The following is a 15,721-nucleotide window of genomic DNA, read 5'->3' on the forward strand; positions in this document are numbered from 1 at the left end:
CCTCAAGTATTTCTTGAAAGAGCATCAACAACAGAAGCAAACTGTCAACTCAACCTTATGTCATCTAAGTTTGTGGAGCTTAAAATTCAGCAACCAGAAAGACACAATCTGGTGGTTCACATGAAGTTCATAGAAAAGAAAGCATTATGATAATGTGACAAGAAGCCTGGCACCTGTGAAACTAAAAAATCTCTGCCATTCAATGCATTGTCTTTGATATCTTTCTACTAAAACAATAATTAAACATTATAAACACTAGGAAAATACAATTTCCTAAGAGAAAAACAAAGTTCATGAAGAATGTTGTCATACAGGTAAACTTTTTGTTGCAAAATGTAAATACTGTTCTTGTTCCTAGAGACAAAATTATACCTACCCTAAACATGCTCATTCTAATATCACAGAGCTTACAGCATGCATAAACCTTTAAAAAGCTTTTATCAGGAGGTAAGAAATACTTGCATCTAAATGCCATTTCACTGTAATTTAAACAATCTTTAAAGCATCTAGATGGTAATTATATAAAAATATCAAACTTTCTCACTAAGGGCACTTAATATATGATAAAAATTCCATGGGTGTACCATTGCATCTACATGTAGTATATACATACAAGACAGATGTCAAGATAAGCATGCACCACTTTCTTCTCTGCTCTTAAACAGTCTCTCACCCTTATTCAAATTACATCAGATAGGAAATATCACATTTCATCTCTACAGTTTAAACAACAACTTTCATATCCCAGTGGATTTAAGAAAAACATACAAGCTAGAAAGAAGAAAGTCCATATTACCAACTCAATTCAATAGACTTTTAAAATCTAACAGTAAAACTGCAATTTGAAAAGTCACGCTAACCATAAAGTTCAGAAATCTACAGAAAATACAGAGTATACAGAAAATATTCAGAAATTACAAAATATAGGCCATTTTAGCTTATTTACTTTTACTGGTTAAATAACTCTTCACTCCCTGGGTCTTGGCCAACAGAAGCTGAAAAACGCATGGTACTTCTCCTTTTTTGTTAACAGACAGGACATAATGTCACAGCCCTCTCAAAAATGGTCTTCTGTAAATATGTTGCACACACTGAATGCAAGACTGCTGTTGGGAACAACGCAACCATTTGGCTTGAGAATGCCAGTAGCATCTGTGTTTCAGAAATAAATCCATTGCCATTCCTACGCTACTGCAAACTGCCATGCCTAATATAATGGCACTGGACACAAGGACATATACTACACCCGTATACCTTACAGTATATGAGGAATGCACTGGTGCCTTACCTTTTCTTAGCTGTATACTGAGCCTCTTCCCTATCCTTTTGGTGTTATACCCGCTGTTTGCAGTGGAGGTGAGAACTTTCTGAGGTGACGGTACCAGGCCCGATGGTGGTTTCCCTGATGAATTCACACTGTGAGGTAGCTGCGAGTAGGACTCGGTCTGATCAGACTGGTTACCCGCTCTAGACATTCTTTGTAACGTGTGAAGTCCAGAATTGTGAATATTTTTGCTGTCATTATACTGGGAATCGGGGCTGAACCGATTGGAGTAGTACATGTTCTTCTCGCTCTGGGACAATTGCTCGTACTGTTCTTTATTTGCTGCAGGGACCACATGGAACCAAATGAATGGCGTACGCATGGCTTGGCGAAACATATGCTGTGCTCTAGGTTTCAAAACGAACAGAAAATTAGCAAATTAGGACTGGCGGACTACAAGACATTATAAGCATAATTACTGATGTTAATTAAGCAACATGAGCTGAAAGAATAGCAGAAATTCAGGCATAAAGTATAAAACCTGAATCTGTTCATTAGTTTTCTTTCTCTGCCTGTTGCTAAGGTTTATTGCCTTAGGGTAACACAATGGTTAAATATGCTTAAAAACTAACATTCCAAATACTTAGAAAAGCAAAAATTTTAACCACAATCTTGAAAGGCAGATTGCTCTATGGCAGGATTACAACATACTTTTTTGCTTTGAACCTTGATAATTGCTTCTTCAGATACAGTAATCGCAGTGACGACAAAATTATTGGAATGAAAATTACACTTTATACAAAGACTAGATCATAAACAGACATTGGGCACTAGGTCACAATGAGAAATACACAGTCAAAAAGTCTCCTCAGGCTTACATTTTGATTCAGAATCTTAGAGCATATGGAGACAAGGTACTTTTTACCATATGGTAAAGGGGTCATGTTCCAATAAAGGATAAAGATATGAAGAAAGCATTTCAAATGATTGTTAAAGTACAGGACAATCAGCCTAAATGATATTCTTCTGGCTCTCAATATATGTATGCTTTCAGAACAATATTAGCATGTTTAAAATCAGACATTTTCTGCATATCTCTTTTCTGCTTTATACTTTAATTATCTGTGTGTGACATACAAATTGATTTCAGTGTTAAAAATCTTTCTCATTTACCCTTTCAGGATTCTACCAACTTCAGACTTCCATTACACAAAAATTTATCATGTCTTAAACTTCTCCAGAAAGTTTCTCTATATAGTCTCTTTAGTTTCCACACATAAAACTATAATTATTTTTAAGATGTTAAAAAATAAAGCCTCTCCGTTCTCTGTATATATTGAACATGATGTATGGCAAGTATAAAAGCAAAAATCATGTGGGAACTTTATGATAAACAGTTCATCAGTGTAAGACAACAAAGTCTGTAAAGTTCAAAACCACAGCAAAAAGAATCAAATGGGAACTGTGTATATTCTAATGACAACAGCTATCTTGAATTTTTGTACTATGGCTACATTGGTCCAAATCAAGCTTAGATCATTTTTTCTTAAATACTGTATTGCCCCAAACTACTGCATGGTGCACTGCTAACAACTAAATAACAAAATGTATCATGCAGTAAGTAAACTTACTGTTCAAATCTCCTATTCCGAAGGTCTCCGTCGTTAATCCTGACAATACAATCATTCTCACAAAAAAGATTTTCTTGTTCAGCCTTTCCACCTTTCTCCAGTCGCTTTACTAGTAGCCCCAGGGTTCTGGAACATTAAGATTACAAGTGATTACAGTTCCAAAAGTTTGCAGTATATAACATCACACTGACTAATCATAATCATTATAGAAACTAAATTTTAAAACATCTTCACCTGGGCATAGGATACCAACTTTTCAAATAATTTACAAGCATTACCTGAATTATTATCCATTATCCATGAAACAAAGGTCCTAGGTGAAACAAGCATGTCATTTAAGAGTATAATAAGAGCAGTGAGTATGAGGACATCAGATCTATTCTTGCAAAAGGCATAGATATCTGAAGAGTAGAACTTAGCACCAAGAAGTTCCATGCACATCTTTTGTAATGGTTAACTGAAGCTGAACGAGTTCAACTTAAAATCCGAATTTCTGAATTAGCAAAGAGTATAACAGCCATTTGTTACTGCTCCTGTGCAAGTGAAATGTGGGGTCATCTCATGCATTTATTGTAAGCCTTAACTTTTCTTGCAAGACAGCAAAGAGGAAACTAAAAATAAAAACATAAATGTCATTTTTAATTCAGTGTATTATCTTAGATGAATTGGGTCAGTAATAACTGGAAACAATTACCATTTGATAGCTTCTGTGCAATGAGTTGACCACCTCTGCCTTAGTGCTTATGCACAGTGTCATCTTGCTGACATTCAGAGAGAGAAAATACAAATAAATATTCAGCCTGAAATTATGAAATGGATCCTGAAGAGGGAATTTCTGAAGTATTGGTAGGACTGTCTGAAAAGCCAGTCCTATTTCAGTACATGAACTGTTGTGTTTTGAAGAAGAATTAAATCTTCAGGATTATTCTAGCACCAACACTAAATTGTCTTTTGTTTGTTTGTTTCTTTGTTTTAAATATCAGCTTTATAGCATGTATTAGAGGGTCAAATTCACAGCATACAAGGTAACCCTTAGCTGCAGGAATTCCAAGATCACAGTATGCCTTTTAGAACAAAAATTACAATAAACATAACACTGCAGTTCACAAATACCTCAAAGAAAATAAGTAGTCAGTGATGACTAAATGGACTCCTTATGATTCAGAAGTTAGATGTGCACTTGAGCACTTCATCAAATGGGTCAGAATAGCAAAATTAACTTTAACTTTGTCTTCCATTTTAAATTCTTCATATCTCAAGATACACCAACATACGCATGCAAGACATTTATTTTACAGAACAGTCATGCTTTCTCTTGTACAAGCCAGATGAAGGAGTAAGAGAAACAATTTTTTTTTAGTATTCCCACTTTGGAACCTTCTAGAGACATTAAGGCATGATGCTGAAAGGATCTGTTCATGTAAACAGACTCTGAGAAAAACAACATAAATCATTCTGACAACACAAATCATCAAACTAAGCCTGAATTAGACAATAACATTTAACTGATACTATTCTGTCTTCAACTGATACGGTGTATTTTACAAACATCTAGCATACTGCAGGCCTAATCTTCAATCTGCACAGGTCCCATTCGTGGCAAACCTTCAGCACCCTCATTTGGTTCCCAATGGACCACTTGTGTGCAGCCACTGATACTAACTGTGATAGGGATTGACTTGAGCTCGGCTGTAACAATTAGCAATCTGTTTCTTTGCAGTAACATGGCAAACATTCCATCATGCTGAAGTATCATTCCTATAGAATCCAAGGATTTTAGAAAATATTTGGAAAACAAAATAGGTACTGGTGTGTATCTGATCCTATCCTTCCCCATTCCACCTTGATATGCTCTGGGTTTGGAAAATACCACCTTTTGTAGATTCCTGTCAACAACCCTACATCTCCCCTAAAAAAATAAAATAAAATAAAATTTAAAAAGGTGTTTTCCAAAGCAAAAACCTAGCTAGTAGTCACCTAGATAGTGAAACACTTCATTTTTTGGATATGATCTGGTAAGTAGTGTTTAGATGGTTTGCCATTCCCACAAATAGTTAGTAACTGTTTGCATGAAATAAAAAAATCTTAGAGTCCATAAAACCTAACATTAGCTTCATGATCATGTTGTGCTGCAGTAATTGTGCTAAAATTTGTTGATTTGTTGAGAAATTGTCACAGGAAGTGAAACACAGAAGAAAATGTTAAAATAGTCATCCCTTTTTCCTTCCATTCACTGCTATAAGCCTTGAGTACAACCTCAGACTTTTTTTGATACCATAAATTCTAGAAAACAAAACTTAAAGCATTATGGTTTTAGTTTCAGAAAGAACTAACATAATATTTACAAATGTCAATGATAAAAGTATGTCCATTTCTCTAAGAAAAAGATAAATATTTGACTTCATTGCATTCATTTATCAGAATTACAGCTTTGATACATTTAAAACTGATGTTTAGAATACAAATTTGTTATGTTTTCACATGTAAACAACTGTTGAATTTCTCTAGGTAGACAATGTGGGTAGAGCCCACAGTGTGAAATTATTGAAAACGTACCTCTAAAAGGGAAAGAGAAATTAAAAATCAAAAGTGAGAAGATTACACTTGAGAGAAAAGCATCACAATATTTGAAGGAGGAGAGAAAAGGACGCATCTGCTCTTCTTTTCCTCTCACTTCATACCCAACAGCAGTTCCATGTGGGTATGCCCACCATAATGCCCATAGAATTCATAATTTGGAAGTGTACATAATGGTTACATGACAGCATACATAGTAACTGCAAAAGACCTTTTATTTGTATGGCTATAGATCAGAAATCTCAAGATATTATCATAGTTGATATCAAAACGTTTTACATAAACTACAATACTCAAAGTTAACATCCTGGCAATTATTCACTATGTAAAATGCTATGATTACTTCATTGCAACATCTGCACATACTTATGGATACAAGGCAATTGGCCTATTAATGGCTCTTGCATAGCATTTTTCTAGAAAAATAACTTTCTACTAATTTGCGTTCTGAAGTAATATTAATAAATTATTAATGCAAGACACATCTTTATGCATGGTTTCTCATTTCTTAAATTTAATTCACCTACCTACATCCTTGAACCTAGTAGAAATCGTACTAATCTTTAACCATTGGTAACGTAACACATAAGTGAGTTACCAGTCAAAATTGCAAATAATCTCATTAAACAAAGGCTATGAATTCTCCTAATGCAAGATTGCACATCTCAGACACAACATATGGTCTTCATGAGGAATTTTCTTTCCAACAGATGTTAGAGCTAGCCTAACTGAAGCACGTAAAGCTGAAGACACTGAGAAGAGATTCAAGGCTGGACGAAGGCCTGCCTCAAATCTGAAACCAGGATCTTCACAATGCCCAAATTCTCATTTACTTATGTATTTTTAAAGAGACATATGGAAAAAAAGTTCCTTTTAGACACCATTCTGTAAATCATCTCCTGAACTTGGCTTAGGAAAGTAAATTGTCCTAGAACTTGTAGAAAACGTACATACCTGAAAATTTTAGTAATAAAATTTCATATACTATTTCTTCTGCATATTATTGTCAGATGTTGGAATTTTACTCTAAAAAAGGCATTACAGGAACTCATGTTTGCTATTGCAGTGAGTGCAGACAAATGGAGTGGATCTGATATGGTAACAAAACTAATTGGATTTTTTCCTTGCCACATGGTACCAGCACTAACTCCACTAAGTTGAGAGGCAGCTCTGCTACAGTTTCAGTACTACCTTTCCTATATCAGGAAAGCTACAAATTTTGAAATGCTGCAAATAAATCTAGTCTAAAATATCAAAAACCAATATAGATATATATAAATGTGTGTTTGTACACAACAATGTAGCATACAAATGCATGGATGCATTCGTATTTGCTTAATCTTTTCAGTTAAAGTCAGTAAATATTTCCTGCAACGTAAGTTGTGGAGTTAAATATATGAACTTCTGCACTCTGCAAACACATAGCAAAGCTGCAACCCTACAGGAACAACAATTCTAAGTGGAAATTTGGTAGCTGTGCTGTTTTATGCTAGCATTAACTGATATGGGGATAGAACGGAAACAGTACTGAAGTACAGACATCTATCTTAGTATTTGTTTTAAATACATAATTGGGAATGTAAACAGCTTAGATTATATTAGCATTTGCACCACTGTATTTCCACAAGGTTCATTACTCTAATTATACAATTAAAATAAACTCAGCTACATGAGTTAACATTTCAGTTCTAAATACAAATTACAACCAATGATAAAACCAGAAATAAGTGGCAAGTGTTTTATTGACATCTAAATTGCCTGAGTTTTTCTGAGTAGTTCTTTGAAATTGTGAACTCCCCACATGCCACCCAGCTGTATGGAAATGATGATAATTTGTCATAATAAAAACTGACAGTGTAAATACATGAGAGTAATAAAAATATGATTTTGAACATCCAGAAAACGATTCAGCCATCAATGCCCATTGCACGTACACGCTGAAGTTATTTACCTATTACCTACAAACTAACTAATATAATCAAATCAGACAGAACAGAAAATAACCAATTTAGATGTCTATGTAAAGTCACTAGCATGAAAAGGCAAAAACTCGATTAAGGGACAAAAATAATGATTGGTTTAAAAGCAGATGCGTAGCAGCTTCCCACAAACCAGGCAACGCTGAGGGAGCTCTGAGATACGGGAACACCACCAGTATGGTGCAAATTTCCTGAGAGCAGAAGGTCTGAGTCGGCAAATCAACTTGTTTGTTCAAGATAAATTATAATGGCTGATCAATGCTAAATTGCACGTAAACTTCTTTGCACAGCATTTACATCACCGAGTGACCGTGGGGCACTAAAATAACTTTATCAGCTTTCATGCCTGAACTCCGGAATCAATTTCCAATCTTTGGCAACCACTCCTCAACATCTCAGCTTGAATACTACTTCAAATTAAGTTTATGTAACTTTTAAAAGGACGAGATCAGACAAAGAAAGCCTTGAATTCAGCTAAAAGAGTGAGGGAATTTACATTTGCTCCACAGGAATCTTTTCCCAATGGCTACTTTTGAAACTTAAAAGGCTAGAAATGCAGAAGAAGAAGTTAACACATACTTAATAGACGATCAAATACAATAGGATTGTTAGAAAGACACCTTGAAGGTGGTATGAAGGGATCTCAGTGTACACAATAGCCATTAAATGTGACTTTCGTTTTCTTTGTGTCTTGAGAAGAAGAACCAAAGTTATACAGAGAAATACAAACTCATTCTAGAAATGGCACTTCTACTAAAAGCACGAAAATAAGAGAATTACAGAATAGAAGGACATGTAACAATTTTCTAGTACAGGGACTGTGTATGCATCAATTTTGTAATAGATTTTGTTTTTTACTGTTTAATAAAATTTGTTAACTTTTTGATTTAAACTGACAAGAAAATTCAGTCTCCTATTTTTCGCATCCTTCTCAGACTTCCTTAATATTCTTAATCTGTGTTTTTAGATTATACATTCTAAATGTCCTAAGTATTTCTAGCTGCCAGATTTTAGAAGTATGGTTTATCTTGGATTCCCTGGCATGTTTTGATTGCAAGGATAGCAGGCAAAGCCTCACAGAATCAGTGCACTGCACCAAAATAACGTCTGATACTTATTAATGGCAGTGCTTTTCTAGGATTTTCAGGTGAATATCCAAATCCTTTTCTATTCTGTTTTAATAACATAGACTTTATGGTAGCCTTGGGACTATGTCTTGGAGCTTTCCCCACTGTTATTCACAGAGATTTCTGATGTTTTTTCATATATGCCTTGTGTCAGCTGAGCCTCCTTTCAGAGAAAGATATGGCAGAAGTTCAGCAACTGTCCAGAGCTTGAGAAGATTTCAAAGATTCCGAAAAGCAGAAAAGGCAATCTAATGGTAAATTATGATATAATTATTATTAAGCTTGCAAAACCTGAGTGCTTTCTCTCTGATCACCTGATTTCTTCTGTAGTTTTGCACAGACTGAGAACTTTCTTCCCTTTTATGCTTTTCTCTCATTCTTTTCCTCTCTTTTCTTCTCTTTACCTAAATACTTACGTGTTCACTTTCTATTTTCTCTTTCTTTCCGCATTCATTTTTATGCCTCCTATTCCGCTTACCATCTCATCTGTACCATTGCAAAAATATGCAAGCAGATTTTGTAAACAAAACTTTTATCTCAACAAATTTCAAGCCATAAGGTGATGAATATGTATACCCCTCCTCTCTTTTGACAAGGTGAACAAACTGTTACCTAAAGCATATGATCAAAAGGGCCAATAAAGGACAGATGGATTTGTAGAGGTAGAAACAGACAGATAAAAAACAAATGAAAGTATGATCATGTCTGTATAAATCAACAGTGCTTTTCTCAGAGAGTAACTGAGAGAGTTTTCTTTTTCATTAAGAAAAAACCCTCATTTTTCCAGGGGACATAATCAGTAGCATCTAAATAGATATGGAAGAAGACCTTACAAATTTTGTTCAAGATCGAAAGTCAATACAGAAGACAGATTTTACTCCAAATCCAAGCCTTCCACAAAAGAGCCATATATTTTCTCTAAATAAAGAAATAACATAGATGTGGCACATACTATTTAAAGATTTGGGGTGCTTACTTTCTTTTTGGTGGGAGAAGGCCCCTGCTGACTGAATATGGGAAAAAGGAAAATCAATATGGTTTTACATTTTTAAAATTTACCATTTTAATAACCATTGCTTATATAAGTAACATTTTCAAAATGCAATGGAAGGAATTGGAAGAAAAGAATTGAAAGTACAAGGTAACTGCAATTGAACATCAAATAGATGAAAAACATGGTGGGCAAACGGAATAGGCTGAACACTAAGCTACATGATCTATCAGATATTTTCTTCTTGGACATCGCATAAAGTCTTTATTGACTTCAGTTTTGTATGTTTTTATTGAGCAGATCCCTTGCTCAAATAATTTTTCTCAATGTAGCAGTGCTTTGCAGCCAGGGAAGGGACAGCCGTGTGCTGGAGTGAGAAATAAGAGGGGAGAAGAGCATTAGTCTTCCTCCAAATCTACAATTACACGGAAAGCATGGGAAAAGTGCTTTGTAAACAGTGAGGTCTTCTCCATCTCTGGCTAATCCTCCACTCTCTGAAGCCATGGACACAAGTGTCTCTCCCCACTGGCTTTTTCAGCTCAGAGTAAACACAGCTCTCTAGAGCAGAAGATACCCCTGTCCCCAAATGATGGAGGAAGCAGGAGACAGCTGCTGAGAGAAAGAAACAGTCAAGGTAGGTCAGAGCACTGCTGATGCTGCAACAAAATAAAATTCGCTTCCATCAGTGACAATTTTTTTTTTTCAACATACATAAAAGCTTTGAATCCACCACTAATTACTATGACAGTAAAGCTATTTTTCTCAGACCATGCTAGTGTTTTGATTAAAGACCTAAATGCTAAATCTCTACCAAAGTAAGCATTAGAGGTGCTGCATACTGTTTAGTATTATAATCCCCTCAATGATTTTTTTTTAAAGTAGACTATTTTCTTTGCTGTTTTTAGAAAACCATTCCAGCTTTAGTAATTCCAGCTTCTGAGTCAATCAAAACACGCTAATCTTCTCCCAAAACATAATGTTTCAACTTTTTTTGCTATGTATTTTTAACTCCAACAGATGGGACAATACCAAATATCAAAAGAATAATGATTGTTTTTTCTTCCTCTCTTATCAAATACAGATGCAGGAAGCCTCTGGTTTAGACTGCTGATATTTTGGAACATGTGGCTATAAGCAGTCAGTGGGGAAATGCTGCCTAAATATCCACCTGAACTAAAGGAGCAGATTATAATTTATAAGAGCCAGAAGGGAAACATCCTAATACCTCACTTTTCCATGGGATCACATTACAAACCTATAATTCTAACTTATTTTAAGCAGAACATTTACATTATAGGATACAGTCAGAAAACTTGCATTTCTTCCTTTTTAATCAGTGAGGCTTCCTTTTAAGAAACATTCAGTATTCCATATAAACTAAACACAATACAAGAATTAACATAACTAAGATAAAACATGGCAAGTTATGATTCAATTAAAATCCTACACGATACGTTACCTTCCACCTCGGGCACTGAAAGGCACTACATGGATTCCCAAAGGCCCACCGTCGTTGGAGACTTCTACGAGCTTTACCATATCACTGTGAGACAACGATGAATGAGGGAATATGAACATGTACCATGAATGAACCAAAAAACCCCGCACAAACACGCACAGAAAAACAGGAACATCCCAAAAATTACATCATGGTGATGAAAGCATCATTGAATGCTACGTACCTGAATAGTAATCTGAATGCATGAAAGGAAATCAATCATTAAAAATAGTTTGATTAATAAAATAAGTGAAAAGCAAAGCAACTGATACTTAGTTTGCTGTATGAAAATAAGCATAATTATCACATGGATATTGTTCTATTTCTCCCTTATTATAAAGTTAGATTTAACTGTTTGCACTACCAAACAGAAATATCTTAAGTGTCACATGCAACTTTTCCCCAAAAATCTAAATCTGACCATAACAATAGCATGCTTTATCTGTTTACTTTAGGAAGACCCAACTCCAAGCATTAATATTTGTCTTAACAAAACTACTCCTTAATTAAATGAGGATTGTTAAATTTATAACTCTTTAAATTCTTCTGCTTTTACAATGAATTTATTAGCTTTATTTTGTCACCATTTCTTTTACTGAAAGCTTGCTGTATCTATAGCTCCTTAAGAGAAAAGGTTTCCCCTTTAAGATGTATCTATAACATTCCCAAAAAACCACATGTGCTCCTGAAGCAACCATTCATTTTGTTTTCAGTTTTACTTTCTTTCAGCAAAAGGTATAAGTGAAAGAGGAAAGCACAAGTTCAGAAAAAATATGTACAAAGATCCTGGAAATATATTTGGACCAAACCCACTGATGATTTTGAAACATGTACACAGCTGGAAAGGTGGAGCATAGCCCATAGACCCTAAAGAGGTCTACATACCCAGATGAGAAAGTAATGCACGAAGGCCAAACCTCTCTGTAATTTGGAAGCGACAGATCTGATCAAAAGCCACAATCTAAATTCGTGACTTATACCTTTCTCTAGCATCACATACTTCTTCCATGTCTCCTGGCACTGTAAATATATATGTATATAATGCATACACACATCTTTGAGAAGCTTAAGCATACATGCTTAAGCATACAAATCAAATTTCATCTAGAAATGAGCAAAGAGCAAGACCAACACCACGTGATAGCAAGAAAAGATTTTCTATTTCCCTTCAATAGGCTCTTGATCATATGGTGGCACATCACAAAAACTTAATCTGGAATCTGAGAATAACCAGATCACACACTGTTAGGAAGTCAACAAAATTTCTGTAATCTAGTGTGGTTTCCATTTCTTCCACTTTTTTTTTTTTTTCAAATTTTAAGGTAAGTTTTATGCTTATTTTTATGCCATATTTTGTGTCTGTTTTTAACCTATTCTTTAAATGATGCAGTGGAAATTCTCTATCTCTGTTACCATTGTTTAGCCCTAGAAAGTACTGAAAGTGTGGGAGAGCTGAGAGACAGCAGCCAAAAAAAGTGTTATTCTTCAGCTTTGGACAAGCATTTTAGGATTGATCATATTACAGCACTTGGCAATGTTTCCTGTCCCAGTTTATGTATCAGCTAATTTTGCTTTTTTCTCACAGTACAGTAAAACTACATTTTCATTAACTTTCATGCAGAGAGACTCACAGGAATCAAGCAATGTCTTCTTCCCCTGAAGACATTCTAAAAGACATCTATTAGTGCTGTTATACCTATGCCACCTATGATCAACTTTATTTCTGACTTTCCTATTATAGTAAACAAACAAATAAACATACAAAAAAAAAAAAAACTCAAAAAAAAAAAAACAACCAAAATTCATGTCATCCTGTGATCCTCCTGGAACTGTCCTAAGTGGGAGAACAGCCTAAATAAAAATCCAGTTTTCACAGTCAGACTACACTATTTAACTTGTTCTACTGCTTGAGCCAGTATCTTTCCTTATTTCTAATATATACACTTAAGGCCTATGCACTCATTTTTCTTCTACTGTTTTTCTTCCAAATTTACATTCCAAATTCAAATCTTCAACTCTGTAAAATGAAGAATGAAAAGAAATGGCCCCTTCCTAAGAGATACTGTTTCAACTCTGCTTCTCACAGATTTTCTCATAAGTTTGCATCTAGTATTTCAAACAGACATACAAAGAAGTATGATAGCAAAACAGAAAAGAGGCCATGTATGATGCAAGGCCAATGAGTTAATTAAAAGCAACACCAAGAAGTATTAAATTTGACAGAAATTCCATAAATTCTATTTAGCAAGCAGTTTTTGAAATTACAGGAGATTCTGTAAATGGAATGGAGTAAACTCAGCAGGTATTGTTTAATAGATGTCACCATTTGACTATGCAACTTCTGTGACCCCACACGCCTTCCAAGTAGACTGTGAACAGTTCACAGGTAATAAGATTTTCCCCCATGAAATTCCTGTCCGTTAATTTATTTGTACTACCACTGACCCAATTCCTTCCACCACGTTTTCAGAGTTCCATCAAATAAGCATCTTCTTTGAGGCAGAAAATCAGCACTTAGCATCAGCACTTAAAAACATTAAGAGTCCAATGTTTATCCTTGACATAAGATTTTTTAAGTTTCTTAAAAACTGCCTTAAAAGGGTGTGTGAAATAAATTGTTTAAAACCAAAGCTACCCATGACCTAAAAAAGGCTGCCCCGCTTTCTTAAGAGCAGGTCCTGAGGTTTTTGCAAGTCTATTTCAGTCTCAAAACTCATCATTAAAACAATGTGTTCTGCCAGTAACTTACTCCAGGGAAAAATTGGTATTGTTCTCCAAGCCAGTGTCTGCGTGTCCAACAGGCTCAACTCTGCTGCTGTCCTCCTCTGTTCGATCTTCATCCTAGGTATTAAATAGGATAAAATCTCATTAATCTACATTTTATGGACTTGTTTATTGTAATAGTGATGGTGTCCCATTTTCAAATTATGGCTGTTACCAAAGTTGAAGTGGAAATATGTGCTTCCACAACTGAAAAAAAACCTTTTTATTTGCTGCCTGAAATTTCTGTAAATCATTTTCATCACTGTATGCTTTTTTGTAATAATAGTCAGTTTTATATCTTAACTTGGCTATACAAATAGAAGCTACAGAAGCTATCACAGACAATATCTGTTTGGAAGGTACGTGAGCTGGGACAGAAAGACAGCTGCCAGCCAGCAGTGTGGGTGCAAACTCCCACAGAGCTCTTCCTGCGCTGGTTACTAGGAATTCAGCTAGGCATGAGGCAGCTCACCAAGGCGCACTTGCAAAAACAATAGACTAAATTGTGGCTCCTGTAGTTTGACAAACTACCAATACATCTGTAAACATTTTTATCACAGGACTTTATTCACAGCATGCTATGAATGGCTGACATCAGGGAGTTACACAAGGCTCTAATGATAACAATTGATTTTGGTTTTAATTTGACTTTCCAAAAAGTATATGCATTATTCACCAAACATAATTTTAATGTCGAGGTTGGGAATGCTGTACTTTCAAGGGTAATTCAAGGACCACCAGTAATGCTAATCTACAACTCTTCTTACACCTAAGCTCCTCATTAGAAGCTTATGGTTTTAATTACTTCTGTGACCAAACCAAAAATAATTCATGTGAACAGTAGGATTCAAACACACATTCTAGAGTCAGAGCCATTAAGACAGAAAAATAATACATGATAGGTTATGAGTTCAGCACACAGTCAGACAATATATTAAATTATTGAAGAGATATTAAAGAAAGGCAGAGACACTTGGTAATGTCCAACTGACATTTCCAATGAGAGTCTGGAAAAGCAGGAGGCTGTATGCATCAGGCTTCCATGAGCTGTAGCTACGCCTTTGTGCATCCCGGAGAGAAGTGCACTGCGTGAAGCTGAGCTACTTGAAGACTGATGATCCTGTGTTGTGAGAGGCTTTAATGCACACTTCTTTGTCATCCATCTCTGCTAAGTACTAGGCAAATAATACATTTCAAAGGTTAACCAGCATCTTGAACCTGCCTAGAACTGCATTATGAACGCAAACAACAACTCAAAATAAAATATATTCCATATAGTAAAAGTTGCTTATAAACCCACTGTAAATGGTAACCTGTACATTAAGAAACATATCATTAATTATGCTTATATTTCTGTTTAGTAGCTTCAGGTGCAGATCTGTATGTACAACCAAGTACAAGGAATAAAGACTAAAGATAAATAAATATTCATATATCCATTTCAATTATAAGGTTAAATGCAGTTTCCAAAAAATGTATAGAAAGGAAAATCAGAACACTGCAATAGTGTCCCCTTAAAAAGAGGTGTTACACTCTGTTTCATAGATCCTTGTCATTGGTTTCTCATTTCAAAGTGAGGGACACAGGTGACTTACAGAGACCTACTTAAGTATTTATATTGCACTGGAACTATAATCTGTAAGTTTAAAATTAGAGTTACTGAAAAAACACAATTTTGAATTGCAGATGTACTAAGAGGTCATCCCAAATGTTATTTTGTTAATGCAGCATTTGGAACAGCTTTCCACGCTGGCTTTCAAGCAAACATACAATAAGGACACATCTAAGAAAAGACTGAAATAGCCTCCTACCTATTAGCAGATACACCTCCACTAACAACAATTACCAAAAAGTCTGTCTTTATATTGCATTATTTTGGCAAACACATCTA

General features: G+C 35.1%; 1 protein-coding gene across 16 annotated transcripts in view; it reads right to left on the reverse strand.

The window, feature by feature from the left end:
- PARD3 (par-3 family cell polarity regulator) overlaps positions 1–15,721 on the reverse strand; it is a 429,965-nt gene that overhangs the window by 205,740 nt on the left and 208,504 nt on the right. For all 16 annotated transcript variants that reach the window (XM_090143087.1, XM_031616028.2, XM_031616026.2 and 13 more), the window contains 4 exons: positions 13,817–13,908; positions 11,029–11,112; positions 2,896–3,021; positions 1,289–1,671 (listed from right to left, as the gene is read on the reverse strand). In XM_090143087.1, coding sequence (XP_089999213.1) covers positions 1,289–1,671; positions 2,896–3,021; positions 11,029–11,112; positions 13,817–13,908 — 685 coding nt within the window. The remainder of the gene's footprint in view (positions 1–1,288; positions 1,672–2,895; positions 3,022–11,028; positions 11,113–13,816; positions 13,909–15,721) is intronic.

Source organism: Phasianus colchicus, chromosome 6, assembly GCF_987193195.1.
Source record: "Phasianus colchicus chromosome 6, bPhaCol1.hap1.1, whole genome shotgun sequence".
In the NCBI taxonomy this organism is placed as follows: domain Eukaryota; kingdom Metazoa; phylum Chordata; class Aves; order Galliformes; family Phasianidae; genus Phasianus; species Phasianus colchicus.